At 52.3% G+C, this 19,258-nt stretch overlaps 1 protein-coding gene and 1 long non-coding RNA gene across 3 annotated transcripts; one reads left to right on the top strand and one right to left on the bottom strand.

The window, feature by feature from the left end:
- Window positions 1-1,216: 1,216 nt before the first annotated feature.
- Itga10 (integrin subunit alpha 10) lies at window positions 1,217-18,572 on the bottom strand. Of its 2 annotated transcripts, XM_006982588.4 has the most exons (30): window positions 18,421-18,572; window positions 16,720-16,831; window positions 16,416-16,525; window positions 16,110-16,201; window positions 15,784-15,898; window positions 14,738-14,865; window positions 14,274-14,422; window positions 13,445-13,595; window positions 12,658-12,823; window positions 12,478-12,551; window positions 12,002-12,146; window positions 11,666-11,814; window positions 11,296-11,439; window positions 10,955-11,158; window positions 10,440-10,570; window positions 9,413-9,579; window positions 9,174-9,316; window positions 8,639-8,752; window positions 8,346-8,431; window positions 7,959-8,100; window positions 7,701-7,793; window positions 7,459-7,535; window positions 7,190-7,279; window positions 6,710-6,794; window positions 6,430-6,543; window positions 6,180-6,260; window positions 5,936-6,049; window positions 2,939-3,034; window positions 2,064-2,177; window positions 1,217-1,771 (listed from the first exon to the last, which is right to left on the bottom strand). In XM_006982588.4, exons 1-30 carry the CDS (start codon window positions 18,470-18,472, stop codon window positions 1,706-1,708), a joined length of 3,504 nt encoding a protein of 1,167 aa, XP_006982650.1. In that variant the 5' UTR covers window positions 18,473-18,572; the 3' UTR covers window positions 1,217-1,705. The 2 variants fall into 2 exon arrangements, with proteins under 2 accessions (XP_006982650.1, XP_015856629.2); XM_016001143.3 differs by lacking the exons at window positions 15,784-15,898; window positions 16,110-16,201; window positions 16,416-16,525; window positions 18,421-18,572 and having other exon boundaries at window positions 1,220-1,771; window positions 16,720-16,956.
- LOC121830242 (uncharacterized) lies at window positions 5,661-9,176 on the top strand. The gene is made up of 3 exons (XR_006073350.2): window positions 5,661-6,870; window positions 8,046-8,132; window positions 8,583-9,176. It is a non-coding gene; the product is annotated as an uncharacterized LOC121830242 (long non-coding RNA).
- Window positions 18,573-19,258: the final 686 nt, after the last annotated feature.

The raw sequence follows: 19,258 nt of genomic DNA, 5'->3' as shown, positions 1-19,258 counted from the left end.
AGACTTTTTATGGTACCACGGGTAGGTGAGAATCGCAGGACCCTGGAGCAGATCTCCTGTGGAAGAGCCACAGAAACATTCACAATACTTCCGTTTCTGAGCAGCCTATATCCTAGGAAATTCAAACACAGCCAGAAGTCATTTGATACTGGAATTTATTTGTTCTGACCATCTGATCCCCGTGGTAGAAACGACAGTGCCCAGGACGGAGGCTCTGCAGGAAAACCAGAGACACCAAAATAAACACTGCAGACAGGCCTGGGAAGGGCCTGGGAAGACAGGTTCTGTGGCAGCCGCCCAGTCAGATCTCCTCTCTTCTCTGTCTTAGAGGCTATATATCAGAGCTGTTCCAAGACTTAGTTACAATAAAAAACGTTTACCAGTGACTATGAGAATTCCAGGCCGGGCGGTGGTGGCGCACGCCTTTAATCCCAGCACTTGGGAGGCAGAGCCAGGCGGATCTCTGTGAGTTCGAGGCCAGCCTGGGCTACCAAGTGAGTTCCAGGAAAGGCGCAAAACTACACAGAGAAACCCTGTCTCAAAAAAAAAAAAAAAAAAAAAAGAGAATTCCAGGCGCCCATGAACCAAAACATAGGACAAGAGGGAGGGAATTCAGAGTTAACTTGAGATTTCCAGTAGACATCAAGTGAGGGCTGAAAAACTCACCCCAACGGAGAAACCTATAGCACAGGAGCCCCGGAAACATCTTCCTGGGAGATATTACAGCCGATGCAGGACAGGTAAGGGCTCACTCCCCGGAGTTCCCACGCCAACTACTTAGGCTTTCTAATGCAGATGCTCCTTGTTCGGATCTCGTGTGTGTGTATGTGTGTGTTGGGGGGGGGGTGCTGCTGTTTCCCAAAGCTGGTGTGGTGAAAGGGGTTCCCACCATCAAGCCGCTTTCTCTAAGGAAGCCCCAATGAGTAAGAAAGCTTCCCTGCTATTCCAGTTTGAACCACCAGGGGGCCCCTGGTTCCAGAAAATTGAGCGCCGGCTCCTGGCTTTGCCCAGAGAGCCCAGGGCCAGCCGGGTTTCCCCAGCACCTGAAGGCGGGCGTCCCGAGAAGTCTCAGGTTTCAAGGGGGCTGGCGGTTGCCTGTCTGAACGCTTCTCTGTGCCTTGGAATTGTACAGAATGTCTCTTGTGGCTTTTCCTCCTCCCTCTTTTCCTGTTGACTCTCCCCATCCGGCTCTATGAATCACTGGACTCCACAGGAAAGCAGCAGATGTTGACTTTACTTCTTTTAAGTCAACGTCAGCTCTCTCCTGCGGAGTCGGGAGCAGGCAGGAAGGTGAGAAAGCGTTTGGGGGTAGGTGGGTGGGCGATGGAGGAGAACCTTCCTTTTGGAATTGTGAGGGAGGACAAGGGGATTCTAAAAGGAATGAGGAAAACACATCTTTTGACCCCTGGTAATGCGGGAGATAGGGCCCCAAACAAAGACCCAATGTTGGAGGTGGAACCCGGCAGGGCGAGGAGGAAAGCGCAGGGTGGGGGCATTTACGGGTTTGGGTGCCAGCCCTTCGTGTCTGAGGCAAAGCCGCATCTCTTGCCAGCAGCATACCCGTGGTTCAAAAGTCAAGTCAGGCTGCAGGTCTGGAGACATTTTCCAGAAGCATCTTTTCCCTCTGAGCCAAGCCTCGCTTTTTGACACGAGTCTCTAGAAGAGGCCGCCAGCGAGGACTTTCGGAGTCGTCCGTCGGCTGCAGTCACTGCACCAACTTCTCATCCGCCTGCTCTTCCTTGGGGATTTTCTTACGGGCAAAGAAGCCAAGCTAGAGGGGGCAAGATTCAAGTCATTGCCAGATGCCCCGGCTGAGGGCCTTGCTAATAGCCCTCCCGCTTATCTGAGGTCTTGGCGTTTGTTCTGCTCCCAAAAACGGGATTCAATTTTATTTTCTTTGGCTTGGTTTGACTCCGGCAACGTCTGTGGACTAGAGTGAAGGACGTCCAAACATAACACCCCCGGCCTGTTTAACTGCCCAGCATACAGGCTGCTTTTCTCGACAGTAAGATGCTCCAAACTGTGGGCACAATGCTCCCACCACCCACAAAAGCTGGGCTCACCTTCCAGAGGCAGAAGACCAGGAGCGCCAGCAGGAGCAGCCCTCCCAGGACACTGCCCACGAGGATCCACAGGGAGATGGGGGTGGTGTGCGTCTGAATCACCTCCAGCAGGCTCTGCATGTCAAGGAGAGTTTGTTTTGTTTTGATTTGCCATGCTTTGCTTTTGAGGCGGGCTTCTGTGGGTTGGTTTGTTTGCCTGTTTTTGAGGCAGAGTTTCGTTATATGTCCCAGACTGCCCTCTCAACTCATGGCAGGCCTCCTCTCTCAGCCTGCCCGTGCTAGAATTACAGGCATGCATCACCACACCTGGCTTGGGTTTTATTTGTGCCCTTTAAGCCGGCTAGCCTCATTCGACATGATAACAAAGCCAGCCCCCAAATAGAGAACAAAACAGAACAACCTACTTAAAAACACTGAAGCCAGGTAGCGGGAGCGCCACCTCTGATTGGTGGACTGCTGCCTAATGGATATAGTTTTGCTCTGAAAAATCCCATTGTGGGGCTGGAGAGATGGCTCAGTGGCTAAAAGCATTTGTTTTTGCAAAGGATCTGGGTTTGGTTCCCAGTACCCACAGGGTAGCTCAAAACCATCTCAGTTTGGGGGGAATCCAATGCCTTCTTCTGACCTCCACTCACATGGTACACTCACAGGCAGGCAAAACACTGATACTCATAAGACATTAAAAACTAAATTGGATGGGCTGGAGAGATGGCTCAGCAGTTAAGAGCACTGACTGCTCTTCCAGAGGTCCTGAGTTCAATTCTTCTGTATGCATAATAAATAAATAAATCTATAAAAAAAAAACTAAAACTGGAAAAAGAAGAAGGCCATCCCTTACCCCTCCCATTGCCACTCTTCCACGGCTCCCGTCCTACCTCACTCCAGGAGGAGGCCTCTGGCAGTTGCAGGACGCTGCCGTCCTCGGTTCCTAACGTGAAGGTGCTGACCACTGTCAGCGACTTGAACTTGGCCTGTGAGACAAGCAGGTGGGAAAACATTGAAACTGAGCCATCATCCGGTGGTGTGGACCCCCAAGAACAAAGCTGAAGCTCAGCCGCACAGTTACCAGGGCTCTGAAGGCCGGAAGATGCTGGAAATCGATGGGGAGGACAGACAGAAAGCCTGCTCTGAAAATACTGTCCACGAGGGCATCCAACTCCCCTTTCCTTCCAGGGACCCCAGTGGGGCTGAAGCTTTCTACTCTGGGACTAGGGACGTGTTTCCTGCCAACTCCCACTAACCCTGATGCCAGGATCTCAGTGTGGGTTGAGTGTCCCTTCATGTGTCCAGTCTTGGTTTCTGCTGCAAGAGGTTAGGAGGGGAAACTTTATCCACCTGTTGTGTTTAGCAGTGGGCCTTTGGGAAGTGCTTAGGATGAGAGTCGCTCAGTGCGACCTTGGGACTGAATCCTGATGGCTTTGAAAGGAGAGCAGGTAAGACCGGATACACAGGAGTACAAGTGGCCACCGGAGACTCAACAGGGACCCCTTACAGAAGCTGAGCCGAGAAGAGCCTCGTGCCTTGAACCTAACCCACCTGGTGTTTACATCGTTGTCTTTGTCCACTGGCCTGTAAGATCCTGGAGGTAAAGGACCATGTCTGGCCAGCCTCCATGCTGCCAGTATCTAGGACAAATGTGTAGTGGTGTGTGTGTGTGTGTGTGTGTGTGTGTAGTGGTGTGTGTGTGTGTGTAGTGGTGTGTGTGTGTGTAGTGGTGTGTGTGTGTGTGTGTAGTGGTGTGTGTGTGTGTGTAGTGGTGGGTGTGTGTGTATGTGTGTGTGTGTGTGTGTGTGTGTGTGTAGTGGTGTGTGTGTGTGTGTGTGTGTGTGTGTAACTTTGTCAAGTAGGTGAGATTGGGGGCCAGTGAGCGTCCAGGGGTGCACCTGAATCACTCTCCTATGTCCCCGTTGTTGGGATTACAAGCACATGTCACTGCCTCCAGCTTTCTATGTGGGTCCTGGGGTACAAACTCAAGTCTTCATGACTTACCTACTGAGTCACCCCAGCCCCCTAGTGGCTTCTTTTTTGTTGTTTTTTGTTTTTTTGTTTGTTTGTTTTTTGAGACAGGGTTTCTCTGTGTAGCTTTGGAGCCTTTCCTGGAACTCTCTCTGTAGACCAGGCTGGCCTCGGACTCACAGAGATCCACCTGCCTCTGCCTCCCGAGTGCTGGGATTAAAGGCGCGTGCCACCACCGCCCGGCCCTAGTGGCTTCTTAACAAAGGTTTACTATAAAAGTAATTAAGCTGGCTGTGGTGGTGTACACCCTAACCCAGCACTCACTCAGGAAGGCGTACATCCTAACCCAGCACTCACTCAGGAGACTGAATCAGGCCGAGGCTAACTGGAACAATTCACTGAGATCCTGGGGTAGGGGGTGGAGAGATGGGTCAGCCAGTGTCTGCTGCTCTTGAAGAGGACCAGAGTTCGGTCCCAGCACCCAGGCAACTGTAACTCTAGCTCCAGGGCACCCAATGCCTTCTTCTGCTCTCTGTGAGCACTCACACACAAGTGCACACACTTACACATGGACACATATATGCACACATAAAAATAAATCTTGAAAAAAGCTAAATGTTGGGGTGGGGGTCAGTGGTAGAATGCTTACATTATATCCCAGAGGCCCCTGATACAATCCTCAGGCGTGTGTGCGTGCACACACACACACACACACACACACACACACACACACACAGCTGAATCAGACAAGATGACCAAGAAAGCTAGAGAGAATACCGGATGTGGAGAGGAATGATTTGTCAGACTTAACTCACCTAAGACTTATCGCCCAGAGACCTCCCAATAGTGAAGGCAGCAGTTACATGTATCGTATTAAACAACATAAATACCCAGTGCTAAATAGCCATTTACAGTTAAGATGCTAGTTCCCTGCCCACACTGACTTCTGAGTGCTGAGCATCATAGTAAATTCAATTTCATCTCCCCAGCTCCAGAGACTTTTGCAATCCAGATCCCTATCACCTGCGCAGTTTTACTTCCCACTGCCCCGTAAAATCCTATAAATGATATCAATTATTGTATTCACTTGTTTAACAAAAAAGTACTAAAACCTGCAATGAGTTAGACATGATACATGATAGGTCTTGACCTCCCCACTGTGGACTTACCACAGAATCATTCCTATAACAGACACTCGATGGAGTATGAGCATGTGTGTGCACATGTGTGTGCTTATGTGTGTGCACTCATGTGTGTATGTGTGCACACACACTCACGAGAGTGGCTGGCTGGCGTGGTGCTTGCTATATAGACCAGACTAGCCCAGAACTTTGAACTCACAGAGATCTATCTGCCTCTGCCTCTGCCTCTTGAGTGCTGAGATTAAGGATGCACATCACCACCCCTGGCCTGATGAATTATTGATTAAATGTGGGCATTCTATTAATTGACTCATATGATGATGGAACTAAGGGATGCTAAGTAGAGGAAAATACAAGGGTGGCGGCTATGTTCTATCGAGGGCTTGCCATATGTCCATCTCATTACCTCCTTCTAACAATTCCACAAGCTAGGTACCATCATTCTCATTTTAAGGATCAGGCAAAAGCCGGGCATGGTGGCTCATGCCTTTAATCCCAGAGCTTGGGAGGCAGAGGCATGTGGATCTCTGTGAGTTCAAGGCTAGCCTGGTCTACAGAGTGAGTTCGAGGTCAGCCAGGGCTACACAGAGAAATCTTGCCTCAAACAAACAAGAAAACCCCAAACAAACCAAAAAGATCAGGAAGAAAGACCAGAGAGATGAAATCACTTGCTCATGGTCAGAGGGAGGCTGAACTTCAACCAGAGTCTATCACCTCCTAATCTCGTGTTAACATTTCTGATAGAAGCGGAGAGGAAGAAAAGGGCAGATTTACCCTCCGGAAGAACTCGTTGTGGACCAGCCTCAGCAGTCCAACAGAGATCTCAGTCCCCTTTGCCAGCTGTCCAAGGCGGCACCTCACTACCTGGCAGCGGCTGTTACTCCCGTTCTGTCAGAAGAGAGGCAGATCAGGGTGCTGGAGTGGAGAGCTCCCCTCCCATCTCCACTTCCCCTGACCTTTCACCAGACACCAATCTCTGCCTGCATTCCTGTCCCAGCCACCTTCCGGGGCCTCCTACCAGTCGGTCTGTGTGCCGAAGTTCCTCTGGGTGCACAGGGGGCCCTGGGGGCTCAGTCAGGTTCTGCACCGTGCAGCTTGCCTAAAGGAAGATCCAGCTTGAAAGACCCTCTATGGACAACCCCTTCCCTCCCTCCCAAGCCACCTGGAAAAGAATGGTTGGCCCCAGGAGGCGGCGGCGCTCCGCCAGCGGTGGGCCGGCAGACAGGAGTCCACCGGTTCAAGACGGCAGCGCCCTAGCCCGGACTCACGTTGCTACTGATGACCTGAGATAACGACAGGAAGTAATCGCCCCCGTGGGCTACCGCGGGAAGGAGGGCTGAGATGATGAGGCCACTGACCACGTGACAGCCAAGGTTCTGAACCTGGGAGAAGAATTTACATTGGAAGGAGGCGAGAGACAGAGGACCTGCTTCATCTGTTCCCCTTCAGCCACGATTCTTCTCGTCCTTCCCCCCCCCACACAGCTATTGCCCCTCCCCCACCCCACCCCTAGCGTGCCAAGACCGCTCCCCACCACCAGCTTCTCACCCTGAGAGTGGTTTTGAATTCAGGGCCAGGACCCGCTGGGAGAGTTCTGTAAGGGTGAACCTCGTATCGATGCAGAGTGGACTCGCTGTGGAGATACCACGTCATGGCCGTGAGGATGACACAGGGCACATGATCGCCATACAGACATGGATTCCGGGAAGGTAGGGTCAGCCGTGGGTAATGCGATAGGAATGCGGGACAAAGAAGGAAATTGAATATAACACGAATTTGATTTTAAAAACAATGTATGGCCACACCCCATACCTCTTCACCCTAGTGCCAATGCTCAGGACCTGACAAGGCCAGGAAAGTAAGGTACTCAAGAGCAAAGGTTAACGGACGAGTCGGGGTGAGGACCAGGAGACTGGGCAGCCCAGGGATTGGTGCTCCTGGGAACACTGAAGCTCACGGAAGGCCAGGGAGGAGCCAAAGGGTGTGAGTCAGGGTGAGGACGGGTCCCAGGCGGGAGCCCAGCCATACCTAGAGAACAGGAGCTGAGGCTCGTACCGGATGTGGGCAGAGGTCTGGGCTGCGTTATCTGGAAGGGTCTCGTTCTTCTCCAGGCTACCGCTGTAGGGTCAAGGTGGGAGGGGTGTCACATCCCGGTCCCTCCTCAGGCCCCTCCTCAGGGACCCTCTCTGCTACCAGAGGAATCAGGGCTGTCTTTTCCAGCCACCCACTTCTCCGACTTTCAGTCAAGACCCCCGAGAGGGGCTGGAGGGGGCTGGAGGAAGGTCCTTTGTTCTCACCTACTGGCAGTCAGCCTCACCAAGACCTGGCTCAGGAGCGAGGTGCAGCTAAATTCGAACTCTAGCAGAAAGGTCACCTGGGGGTAAGGGACGCGGACGGAATAATGAGAAATTCTTCCTTGTGGGAACACCACAGAGGAACAAGGGCCCGTGTCTACCTCCTCCTCCCCAGAACTTCCATGCCCCGCGGATCCCAGACCCCGATTTCCCGGCACCTTTCCTCATCGGGGGCCCAAACTCACCTTGGCCCCCGCCTGGAAGACTGGGTGGCCCACGATGCACACCCGGGCGTGGGGAGAAGGGACCGAACATTCCACCTTCACCGATTTGGCCCTCTGAAGGCAAAGGAATGGAGGCGGAAGTCAGAGCTGGGGCTGCTCTTCCGCCCACTAAGATGCTAAACGCTGAGCCTTCCATCAGAGCACCCCAGAGCCGAAGCTGATAATCTCCTCCTCCTCCTCCCTCCCCCCCTTCGCTTCAGAGCCTTCCCCCAAGGGTACCTGAGGAGTAAGACTGGCCAGGTGGAGGTTTCTAGAGAACCTGAGACTCAGGCTAGTGTTGTAGGCATTTTCCTTCTTGTTCTCCAGGGTTGCTGACACCAGCAGTTTCTGCCGGCCGCCGTGAACCACAAATGGAGACTTCCTAAGAACGGGACATAAAGGAAAGACTGAGAGGTAAAAGGAATCAAAAGTCTCACTTCCAACATGGTGGCACATGCTTTTAATCCCAGCACTTGGGAGGCAGAAGCAGGTGGATCTCTGTGAGGTCAAGGCCAGCCTGGGCTATGTAGCAGGCCAGCCTGGGCTACATAGGGAGAACCTGTCTCAAAAACAGCTCTCTAGCCCCCTTGAGTCCCTTCCCACTTGCTTAGCTCATCTCCATCTAACCTGGAGCCTCTGATGTCCATATCAGCTTGAAGCACCAGGTCTGTGATACATTCATTGTCAGGGCCACAGTCTTTTGAGAAGGGGACCTAGAAGAGACGTGAGGGTCAGAGGGCTGGGAGGAAGGCAAGGAGAAAGGACTGGAATTGGGGGAAGGTGAAGAGAAGAGAGGCTGTATTTTGGTCACCAGAGCCTGGATCAGATTTCACCATTTGTGTGTGGCCTCCCCTTTCTCTTCAGTTCACTGGGAGAGCAGCCCTGGGACCCCAGACCATGCAGGGCATGGCACTGCTAACCAGTGTTTGGACAGAGGTGGACGATCCCTCATCCAGCACAGGTCCTGGCTTGGTGGTGTTGTCCAAGGCAAAAGTCACAGTCAAGGCCACTGGCCGGAGGTAATCCGACGTATCCTGAGGAGAAGCAGAATGAAGGACAGATCGTGGGGAAACAGGATCAGAGCAGAAGCCAGGCCTCTGCAGAGGACGCCAAGTGTGACCGTCCAGGAAGCCCTTTCTATGTCCTGGGCACCGTGTCCCAAGGTTGTCGCAATATGATGGACTGTGACTCAAATACAACCCCTCTGATACAGTTATCCGTGTGTATCATCCCTTTCAGTCAAGGACCCTGAGATGCGGCAGCCAAGTGACTTGGCAGAGTTCATAGTGACAAATTATAGAGCAAGGTTTCCAGTCCTATCATCCTGACCCCTGATCTGGATTGTCTCAGTCTCTCCGCTTCAGTTTTGTCGCTGGTCTGGTTGAAACGCCCCTGGGACCCAGGCTTCCCCTCACTCTCGGGCCCAGTGCGAAGCAGTGGCTAACCCCTCCTCACCAGCACGTGGAAGTGCAGCCGTTCACAGGTGACATTCCCTACAGTGAGCTGGAGCGGTCTCGGGGACAGCCGCTGGCCAGAGCCATCGAACGCTGCACGCGCCCCGGCTGTCCACTCATCCAGTGATGCTGAGAAGCGTATGTCTGATCGGGAGAGGCAAGCATGAGAATGGAGACAGGTGCCCACACCAGGGTGGGCCAGGGCTGGGGCGTTGTCTCGGATACACTGTCGTCACTCACAGAACCTGCGGTCCCAACGCCCTGGAGTGTGAGAGGTCACTTGGAAGCACAGGGCTGCTGTCAGGCAGGCTGCTTCCTGGCCTCTTCGCCTACAGTCCTTCTGAACGACGCTGATGTGCGGCGGCATCACATCCAGGCTTGGAAGCAGGTGTATGATGGGCTGGGAGCTGGGAACAGGGTGGGGAAGAAATTCTAAAAGGAGCAGGTAAGTCCTCCCCTCCACCCCCAAAAGTACAACCCTAGACTGAGGATGGAGCTCAGTGGTAGAGCTCTTCAGGGTCCGAGCTTGCACTTCAGAACCAGAAGAAAAGAAAAAGATAAGAATTGCAACCTTAGTACTTGCTTCCCCATGATTAAGGAAGAAAAAAAAATTAAGGCCTGAATAGGTCACCCTTCCCAGAAGCCTATGACAGAAGTCACATAACAATACATTCAATTTTTCCTGTCCGGAGCTGAGGACCCAACCCAGGGCCTTGTGCTTGCTAGGCAAGCACTCTACCATTGAGCTAAATCCCCAACCCTCAATACATTCAATTTGATAAGCACTAATGTCAGAGCTGGAGAGATGGCCCAGTGATTAAAAGCACTGGCTGCTCTTCCAGAGGACTCAGGTTTGATTCTTAGCACCCACAAAGCAGGTTAAGGCCCGCTGTAAAACTCCAGTTCCAGGAGATCTGATACCCTCTTCTGGTCTCCGCAGGTACTGCACGCACGCGCACACACACACACACACACACACACACACACACACACACACACACACTACACAGTACACAGACATACACACAGGCAAAACACCCACACACATAAAATAACAATAAATAAGCACGGTTAGAAATCTTCATGTGGACTATCCCATTTGATATCTGCAACAAACCAGTAGGATAGTGACAATTACTTTTATTCTATGAACTAGGAGCTTAGGCATCAGCTTAGCTGACCAAGAAACCCAAATCTAAATTGGTGACCTTTGTTCTTATAAGCTGTGCCATCCTGTGCACCGCTACCCAAGCTGATACCCCCTCACCTGAGCAGGATGGCTGCCCCATGGGCACCCACAGCAACGTCCACGAGATCATCTCCATCCAGATCTAACCGGCCGTCCACGCTTCGGCCGAAGTAGCGGAGGGCCTGTGGCATGGATCTAGCAGCGATCCGCTGGGAGGAGGTGGGGGGGGGAGACTGAGGAAGGATGCACATCTGCTTTTCTGTCCACCTGTAAGCCTCTTTCTAACATTCCCATCCATCAAGAGAATAAGAAAAATTCGCCCATCTCAAGACCCCCTCCCTTACCATCTCATTTCTCAACCCATGAATACAGGCACGGGCGTGGATGAGTCTTAAGCCAAGTGGATAAGCAGAGAAAACAACTCCCTTCCCTTCCTACCACTGAGTCCCATGTTCAATTGTTTGTTTTGATTTTGAGACATCTCACCATGCAGTCCTGCCTAGCTTGGAACTCACTTATGTGGGCCAGGCTGGCCTTGAACTCACAGAGGTTCACCTTCTGGGGTGAAAGGCATATGCCACCACACTGCTAACCTGGGTAGGATGGGGCCTGATCCCATTCTGGGCTCCATGATACAGGTATAGCGCTCCCTGGTGCCCATCCTCCAGGGGTGCCCCCACAGCCACATCAGCGAAACCATCTTGGTTCAGGTCAGGAAGAGCAGCCATGGCAAAGCCAAATCGAGAATCCTGGGGGCGTTCTGGCTGAAGGGTTCCTTGGAGCATCAGCAGACTTTGCTTGTAGTGGTGAGGAGACAGAAGGGATCGCTTGTCTGGTGACCCTCACCTCTCAGCGAGCTCTCAGATATGTGTCTCTCTCTCCCCCTTCTTCCACTACCACCCCACACACATCTTAGGGGGTCCCCCGATCTCACCTGGCCCACCACATACACGTAAACACGTCCGGTCTCTTTGTTCTGGGGACCCAGAAACATGGGGGCCGCCACAAGTAAGACATCAGTTATTCCGTCACTGTCTGTATCCAGTGGGCACAGCTCACCGCCAAAGTACGAGCCAATCTGGGCGAGGTGGGCGGTGAGGAGCCCAGAGGGAAGGAAAGGTGACTGTGGACAGCTGGACTCAGCAGGAAGCACTCACCACTGTGCCAGTCTGGTCCTCACACCCCTGACAGACTGTCTGCCAGAATTCAGCATGGACTTCCCAGCCTTGCCCTTTCCCTAAGCACTCTTCTTCAGCCTGGACGTCCTGGGGACCCAAGGGTCCCACCCTCCCCTGATGTCATACCTGGTCCCCCTGGAGGCTCTGGGTGACCCTCAGAGACCCATCTTTCTTTAGCTGGAAGACTATGACCTTTCCTCGATGTCTAAACCTCGGTGCCCCCGAGAGAAAGAGGCGCCGTCCACCCGGCAGATTTATGGAGGAAACAGAGTAACCTAGAAGCGAGGAGGGATCAGATGTAAAAGGAAAAGAAGATGGGGTAAGAGTGGACGGTGTGCTAAGGGCGTCAGGTGAGTTCTCCAGAGAGATCAGTGAAAAACTGCCTGAGTGAAGAGGGAGGGCCTCCCACCCCTACTGGCTCTCCCTCACCCTCCCAGCGCCCCCCCCAACTCTGTTACTCACCCAGGTAGGCTGCGTGGTTCTGCAGTGCAGGGGGAAACTCATCTTCCAGGGCCGTTCGTGGGGGGAAGAGGCGGCGACCTTCTTCAAGCCATAGCACCGAGCCCCCCCAGTCGTAGGCCCCCACCATCCCAAAGAGAATCCCATCCTGAGGGGCGGAACCAGACGAGGACACTGAGAAGACAGTGGGGAATAGGAGAAAAACGACTCCCCGGGAGTAAGATGCTCATGGAAGGGCACACTGTGGTCAGAAAAGTGCAGAAGGTCGGGATGCAGGAGTAAGATGCTCATGGAAGGGCACACTGTGGTCAGAAAGGTGTGGAAGGTCAGGATGCAGGTGTGGAAGGTCAGGATGCAGTCTGGTTAAAGGAGAAATCTAGACGGGCCTTAGGGTTGAAGTTATCTGAGTCAGGGGCTGGAGAGGATTATGATGAGATCAAGGGCCCGGGGATGCTGCAGAAGGTCAGGGTCTGTCCAACCTGTAGCCGGTGGGTGGAGAAGCCAATCTCAGACATTTCTAGCCCAAAGGAGCTTTCATTTTCTCCACGGGACCCTTGGACATGAGAAAATTGCAAAGCGCTATCAGGGGAGCTCGCTCTACTGAACTCACTCTAGAATGCCCCTAACCCGGTCTTCCATTTCGCCAGGATAATCATTACCTTCAAGACCAAAAATCCGGTCTCCCAGTGCGTCCACAATGTCTGTCAGTGCGGCCTCATCTGTGACGTTGAAGAAGAATCGCTCGTCTGGATCACTAGCGATGTCTCTGATTTCCCGAAGAAAAGAGCTAGGGTCTCTCTGTCGCCGGAGATAGTGACCAAGGACCTGGGTTCAAGACGGGGGTCTATTAGCTGTGTGAAGCAAGTTGTTAGAGCTGACAGAGAACATAGCCAGCTGAAGAAAGAGGAAGGAAATAACAATCGAAGTCCAGGGAGTTGCTGATACTATTTCCTCTGTGTTTCACATCCTGAAAACCTTTCTCCATCTCTCTTTTTAGATCCAGAGTCTATTCTTGGTCTGGGAAAATAACTCAGTGAGTAGAGTGCTCGCCACGTGAGCCTGACAGCCTGAGTTCAGATCCCCAGACCCCGTAAAATCATAAAATGCTGGACGGTAGCACAAGCTTTATCTGCGATCCTAGCAGGCTCGACCAGGAGACAGGAAGCTGAGTCAGAAGACTGGCCCAAACCTGTGGGCCAGCTGGCCTGGCCTATTGCACACAGCTGAACAAGAGACCCAGTCTCAAACAAGGTGGAAGGTGAGGACCACTGTCTGAGGTTGTTCTCTGACCTGCATATATACACACACACATATATGTATATATATCATGGTATGTGCACACATGCACACACACATCATACATACACACATGCACACACACACCATACAAACACACACGCAATACAACACAGAACAAAACCAAAAAGCACCAGTCCCAAGTCTCACCGCAATCCCGTAACGTGTTACTTTCCCAGCCTCGCAGGCCTTTAGTGCTGCTGGAAGGTCCTCTCCATCATGGGATTCGCCATCAGTGACAACCACCAGCAGCCTGGCAGCCTCGGGTCTGCCCCCCCGGGACTCACTGAACCCTTCTGTGCTAGGAAGAGAAAAGAATGAGATACAGTCATGCGTATGAGCGTGATGTGAGTGTCACACACACACACACACACACACACACACACACACACAATGTATTTAACATTGTCAGCAGTTCACTGAGGTCAGACATTGTATTTCTAGGCTATTCCCCAACAGCGTTTAACTTCCAAACTGGCACAAAGTCACGGTTTGAATGTTTGGATGTCACAGAACACATAGAATAACCTATCATCAGTGTAAATAAGTACAGGCTTTAGTCATTCACAGATTCATTCAGCAGACATTGTGTTTGGGTTGACAAGATCAAGGGCATGGAGAAGAGACACCGGTCGTGGGGCCAGGCCTTCTTCCCAGAGGTTAGTTAGTTTAGGGTCACGTTTGGAAAGAAAGCTAGGACTCGAGCGGTTGAAAAGCTAAAATCAGAACTGACACAGAAGCAGAGACGAGCTGGGGCTCTGGTCACAAGGCCAGACAGGGAGAGACACACACAGACACTGTAAAACGCAGTAAGAGAGAGTCCAGTGACAGCAGCCAGCTGAGCCTTCCTCCGTGAACTTCCGGCACACACACAAAGATAAGCATACAGAGCATCTTGTGATGGCACACCATACACCCCAGCCCCTCTCCTCGCCCTGCTGATCCTTCACCCGCCCACATCCCCTTCCCCACGCCTCACCAGGCCACCATGATTGCTTGGGCCGTTCTTGTTTCTCGTCCCTCCCGCCGACTGAGGTTCCTGGCTGCTCTCACTACTTCTTCCTTGGTTCGGAAATCTCCCAGGGACCACTCATGCACAGGGCTCTCCCCGTACTGGACCAGCCCGACCTGAAAACAACAAGGCATGTTCCCAAATGGATGTCTGCAGAGGACGAAGGAGAAGAAAGGATGGAGAAGAAACGAACACCCCTCAGGCGGGTCCAGCCTGTAGCCTGTGGGCCCCAAGCAACAGCGTGCAGCAAAGGACAGCTATCCTAAACTTACTTCAAACATTGTGAGATTTTTGTGACTTTTTGGTAACTTAATTGCACATTTCTTATGCCCTGGTGCTATGTCAAGATGTTGGACATGCCTGATTACACTAAAGGGACCATGACTATTAATCTCTTTCCCTCCAAGCCCATCCACGTATCCTTCTCGTACCTGTATCTGCTCCGGATCAATGAACAGTCTCCCTACCAGCCTCCGAAGGAAAGTCTGGACTTCAGACCAGGGGTAGATACTATTGGAGCCATCCAAAACAATGACGACATCCATGTATGTAGGACAGCCTAGAAGGGGGAACATAGAGATGGGAAACAGACATGGAAGGATGCTGGGGTGGAGCCAACAATGGAAACCGTCACAGGAGGATGCTTCAGTGTAAGCTAGGACTTCTTTCTTACATGCAAGGAAAGGACTACGCCAGGTCCTAAGTGCAGAAATGAACGAAAGAAGAGAAGGACAAGTGTGAAGAATGAAATACGCCCTGGGTAGAAACCTACCACTACCCTGTGTATGGGAGACTGAGAAAGCATCACTTTTGTATGTGTGTGTCTGTGTGGGAATTGAACTAAGGGCTCTACTCATGCTCTACAATGTGCCCCTGAGGGGCAGGTCCAGCTCCGGGGGTCGTTTCTGATAGTGGTAAACCAAAGAGGCAGCAGAGGCCGGCCATGACAGTTCATGTCTACTATCCCAGTACTTCAGAAGCCGAGGCAGGTAAGTCCCACGTCCAAGGGCATCCTGGACGACATAATAAAACCATCTCCCAAAAGGCGGCAAATAAGAAGGTATATGAAAGGACTGGGGGAGACCTCAAGAGCCGAGTGCTCACTTGGCATGCATGAGACCCACAAAAATCAGACACGGAAGATTCTGAGAAAATGCACTGGGGCAGAGAACACTGTAAACAAAGGGAAATACAGGTCCAAAATAAACGGCACACAGAGGAACAATCGTGTAAACGTGATGGCTGAGGCACAGGACGTGCGGAGGATAAGCTGCGTTTTCCAAGCTGGTTAAGCCAGATCTTGGTGTCTTGACGCTCTGGTAAGGAGTCTGAATTCTAATGTTAGCAAAGAGCAGGTTGCTGCATGCGCTGTTGGGAATGCTGAGGACAGCCATGCAGACGCTCGCCAGGTCTTCTGTTTCCCCCATCCCGCACCCCCATCTGGGAGCTGAGTCCTCAGGCCCTTGCACTGGCTCACGTTGGGCAGTGGGTGCCAGGCTTCCCTGGGGCCGGAATGAAGCATCCACACGGGCACATATTCCAGAACTGAAGACAGAGCTGCCACAGGCGCGAGACCAGAGCGGGGCACAGGCCTGGGGGTGGGGGGGTAGGGGAAATAGTCATTCCCAGACCTGAGAGAGGCCCCTCAGAACATGCATGCAGTTAAAAAAGAATTGAGATTACACCATGGGGTACCCTGTCTTGCTCTCTAGGGATTCTGAATTCCTTGACTCTTCTATACGGACTCATTTCCCTATACGGACTCTCTTTCCCTGCCGCGAACCTTCTGACCCTTTAGCTCACCATGAATCCCCCGTCATCATCTGTCTCTAGCAGAGACATGCCCAGGTGCATGTTCACAGCAGGCTGAGAGGAATTTCCCAGTCGATAGTCACCTGGTTGGAGGAGGGGTAGAAGTGAAGTCATGGGGTCAAAGTCTGGGTGCCTTAGTTCTGTGTAGTTTGGGAAGAGCATGAAGAGGAGTCAGTATCGAGTTGAAGGCCATGTCTGTATAGGTTATGGGGGCAGCAAAGAAGCTGATGTACAAGGACTCGGTTACTGGGTGTCAAAATCAGGGATTAGCAGGGGGAGAGTCAGGCATCTTCTTACCCAGGTGGCCCTTGGCACATGGGGCATTGTGGGGTCCCCCTATAGAGCAGCGGTAAACATCCCCCCGCCGGTCACCTGAAGGCCCATCCCAAGGGGCGCCCACCAGCATCCTGGGAGGGAAATACGGACGTAAGCATCAGGTGAACATGACTCTTAATGTAGGAGAGAGGGAAGGTGCATGGAGATGGCAAGTTTAGAGCCCTAGGCCCTTTCGAGGATCAGCTTAGAGACCCATTTATCTTGCCTCCCTTCTCACCAGAGCTACCACAGTCCCAATCCCATGGTCCTCCGGGCCCCTTCTCACCATCGCTGTCCACCCCCAGCATGCTGTAAGACGCTGTATCCAAATTCGGCCTCCGGTGGCCCTGTGAACAGGCGTGGGTGATGCTCATCCAGATTAAAGGGGGAGCAGAGACCTGGGAGGCCAGGATCATAATTAGCGTCAACCTGTCAGTCAACTGAAGAAGGGCTGGAGAAGCCAAGCGATGCACAAGACAAGAAGGTGCATTTCCATCTCCATGTGTCTGCCTGAGTACGTATGAGCCCTCCAGGCCTCTGTCAAGGTCACGGACTCAGAGCCCCAGCTGGGATGATGGGACGATTCTCTTCCTGCGTGGGGGTCCCAAGGCCCTCTGCCAGGCCGAAGCACAGCTGCGTTTCCATTCTCACTCCTGAAATCTCCTTCCCAGACACGTCTGGAAAGGTCAAGTTACTTTTTCTACATCATTCCTCCTACACGCCCTCCTAAGCCGTGAGAATCAAGAGAAGGAGCGCGCCCTTCTGCAGCCACAGAATAGCCACCCTTCCAGATTCCTCCCAAACCCGGGGCCATGGGGAGAGGGAGAGGAGGGTGAGGAGCCCCGGGTCTGGGTGTCGCCTTTCCATTCTTTCTCGACACTGTCACACTTGGACTCTTTCTCCAAGGTCTAGGACGTTGGTTGCTTCCAGTCAGTGCTAATTAACTGGGTGGAACCCCCGGCCTGCCCACACACAGAGTGTGCCATCTATCCTTGTTGAGGGTCCTACCCCCAAAAAATAACTCCCCCATAATCTGCTGCTTATCTCCTCCACCTCCCAACTGCCCCTTGCCCATAGTTTCCCCAAATTCTAGCCCACTCTCTGGGTCCCCAACGGTGTCCTGCTGAGTCCTTTCTTCTGACCCCAATTCCCATAAAATCAGAGCTGGTATTTTAGGAAACAAAGATTACAGGGTACCAGCAGGGAAAGCTTCCAAGCCTCTTGTCCTCCCATCCTTCTCCTCCACTGCCTCGCTCCTTCCATTCAAGCCTCTCTTCTCTTCTCTTCTCTTCTCTTCTCTTCTCTTCTCTTCTCTTCTCTTCTCTTCTCTTCTCTTCTCTTCTCTTCTCTTCTCTTTTCTTCTTCTTCTTCTTCTTCTTCTTCTTCTTCTTCTTCTTCTTCTTCTTCTTCTTCTTCTTCTTCTTCTCTCTCTCTCTCTCTCTCTCTCTCTCTCTCTCTCTCTCTCTCTCTCTCTCTCTCTCTCTCTCGGCCCCTCACCCTCCAGTAGCTGTAACCCAACTCAAACTGTGCTCGCTTTCTTTCAGAAAGGTATTTTGCATCTGAGCCTCTTTGCATCCAGGAAATTGGCAGGGTTATAAGGCCAGGAATTCGTTAGATGAACCCCGAGTTCTGACCACATAGTAAGGCAATTATGCCAGGGAGTACCAGTGGTAGGGAGAAGCCCGGAGGGTAATGGTAGGGATCAGACTAGCTGCCTGGAAGAGGAAACATGTTTCTACTCTGTATCCTCATTCCTGTGGAGTTTAGGGCAAAGGTTTGAGACAACTGGGTGCAAATCTTACTCAAGCCCTAGGTAGCTCCAACCACTGCCATTTGGGAATGTAAAAATACGAGCGCACATGAAATATAGTATCAGTATTAACCTCTGACCCGAACTCCCAAATTATTCTAACCGTAATGGTCCCAATTCTAAACAATCCACACAGCATCCATTCCCACCAGAAACCAAGTGGTTCCTCTCCCTCACCTGTCAGCATCACCAGGGGCACGAACAGGTGAGGGACGGGGAGGCGCGCCATGCCTGCTTGTCCGGTCTTGTCCAAGAAGCCCTCTGCGCCTCTCTGTCCCTCTCCTTCGCTGTTTTCTTTACTTTTCCCTCCAATCCTGCCCCCTCCCACTGGCAGCTAAAAATAAAGTTGGACGGAATGGGAGGGGTGGTGGGAGGGGAGCCGTGGGGAGCCCCGACCAAGAGGACAGAGGGATCTCAGTCCCGGGCTCCGCCTTGGTGCTGCCCCCTGGAGGCCTCAAGTGATATTCAACGAGAACAGCTTTGGAGCCTTTGTGAGGCTACTTTTCCCCCCTGTATTTGGTGTGGTGATTTCCTCCGTTTGGAACGGAAAGCAGAAGTTAGAGACGACTTCTTTTTGCCGTACTAATCTCAACCTGAGACATGCAAACTAAAAGCTGACAGCAGTCTTCTCCTGCCTACTGTGCGCAGGCAGCCCCACTGTGTGAGCTTGCCAGTTCACTGAGCTCGGGTCATGTTATGTGTTTAATACCTTTCGGAGAGTCTATGTCTGTAGACAGGTGTGCTTTGGTTTAGAATATCCCACCCCAATGTAAGGAGGCTACAAATGTCACAAGAATGGGAGAAACACCTTAGCACTTGCGATTGCCCACTGCCTACTACTTCCCCAACACTTAAGTTTTCAACGACAACCTGTAGGTAACGATGTTAGTTGCCAATGCCATGGAAACCCACCCATAGTCACAGGAACTAAGGCTTAACATGGCCAGAACAGGAGAGGCCAGACCAGATGCCAATGAGCAGCTGGACAGTGGCGCACACCTGTTCTCCTAGCGAC

Source organism: Peromyscus maniculatus, chromosome 6 (assembly GCF_049852395.1).
Source record: "Peromyscus maniculatus bairdii isolate BWxNUB_F1_BW_parent chromosome 6, HU_Pman_BW_mat_3.1, whole genome shotgun sequence".
Lineage (NCBI taxonomy): Eukaryota > Metazoa > Chordata > Mammalia > Rodentia > Cricetidae > Peromyscus > Peromyscus maniculatus.
This window is presented reverse-complemented; position numbering and strand designations above follow the sequence as displayed.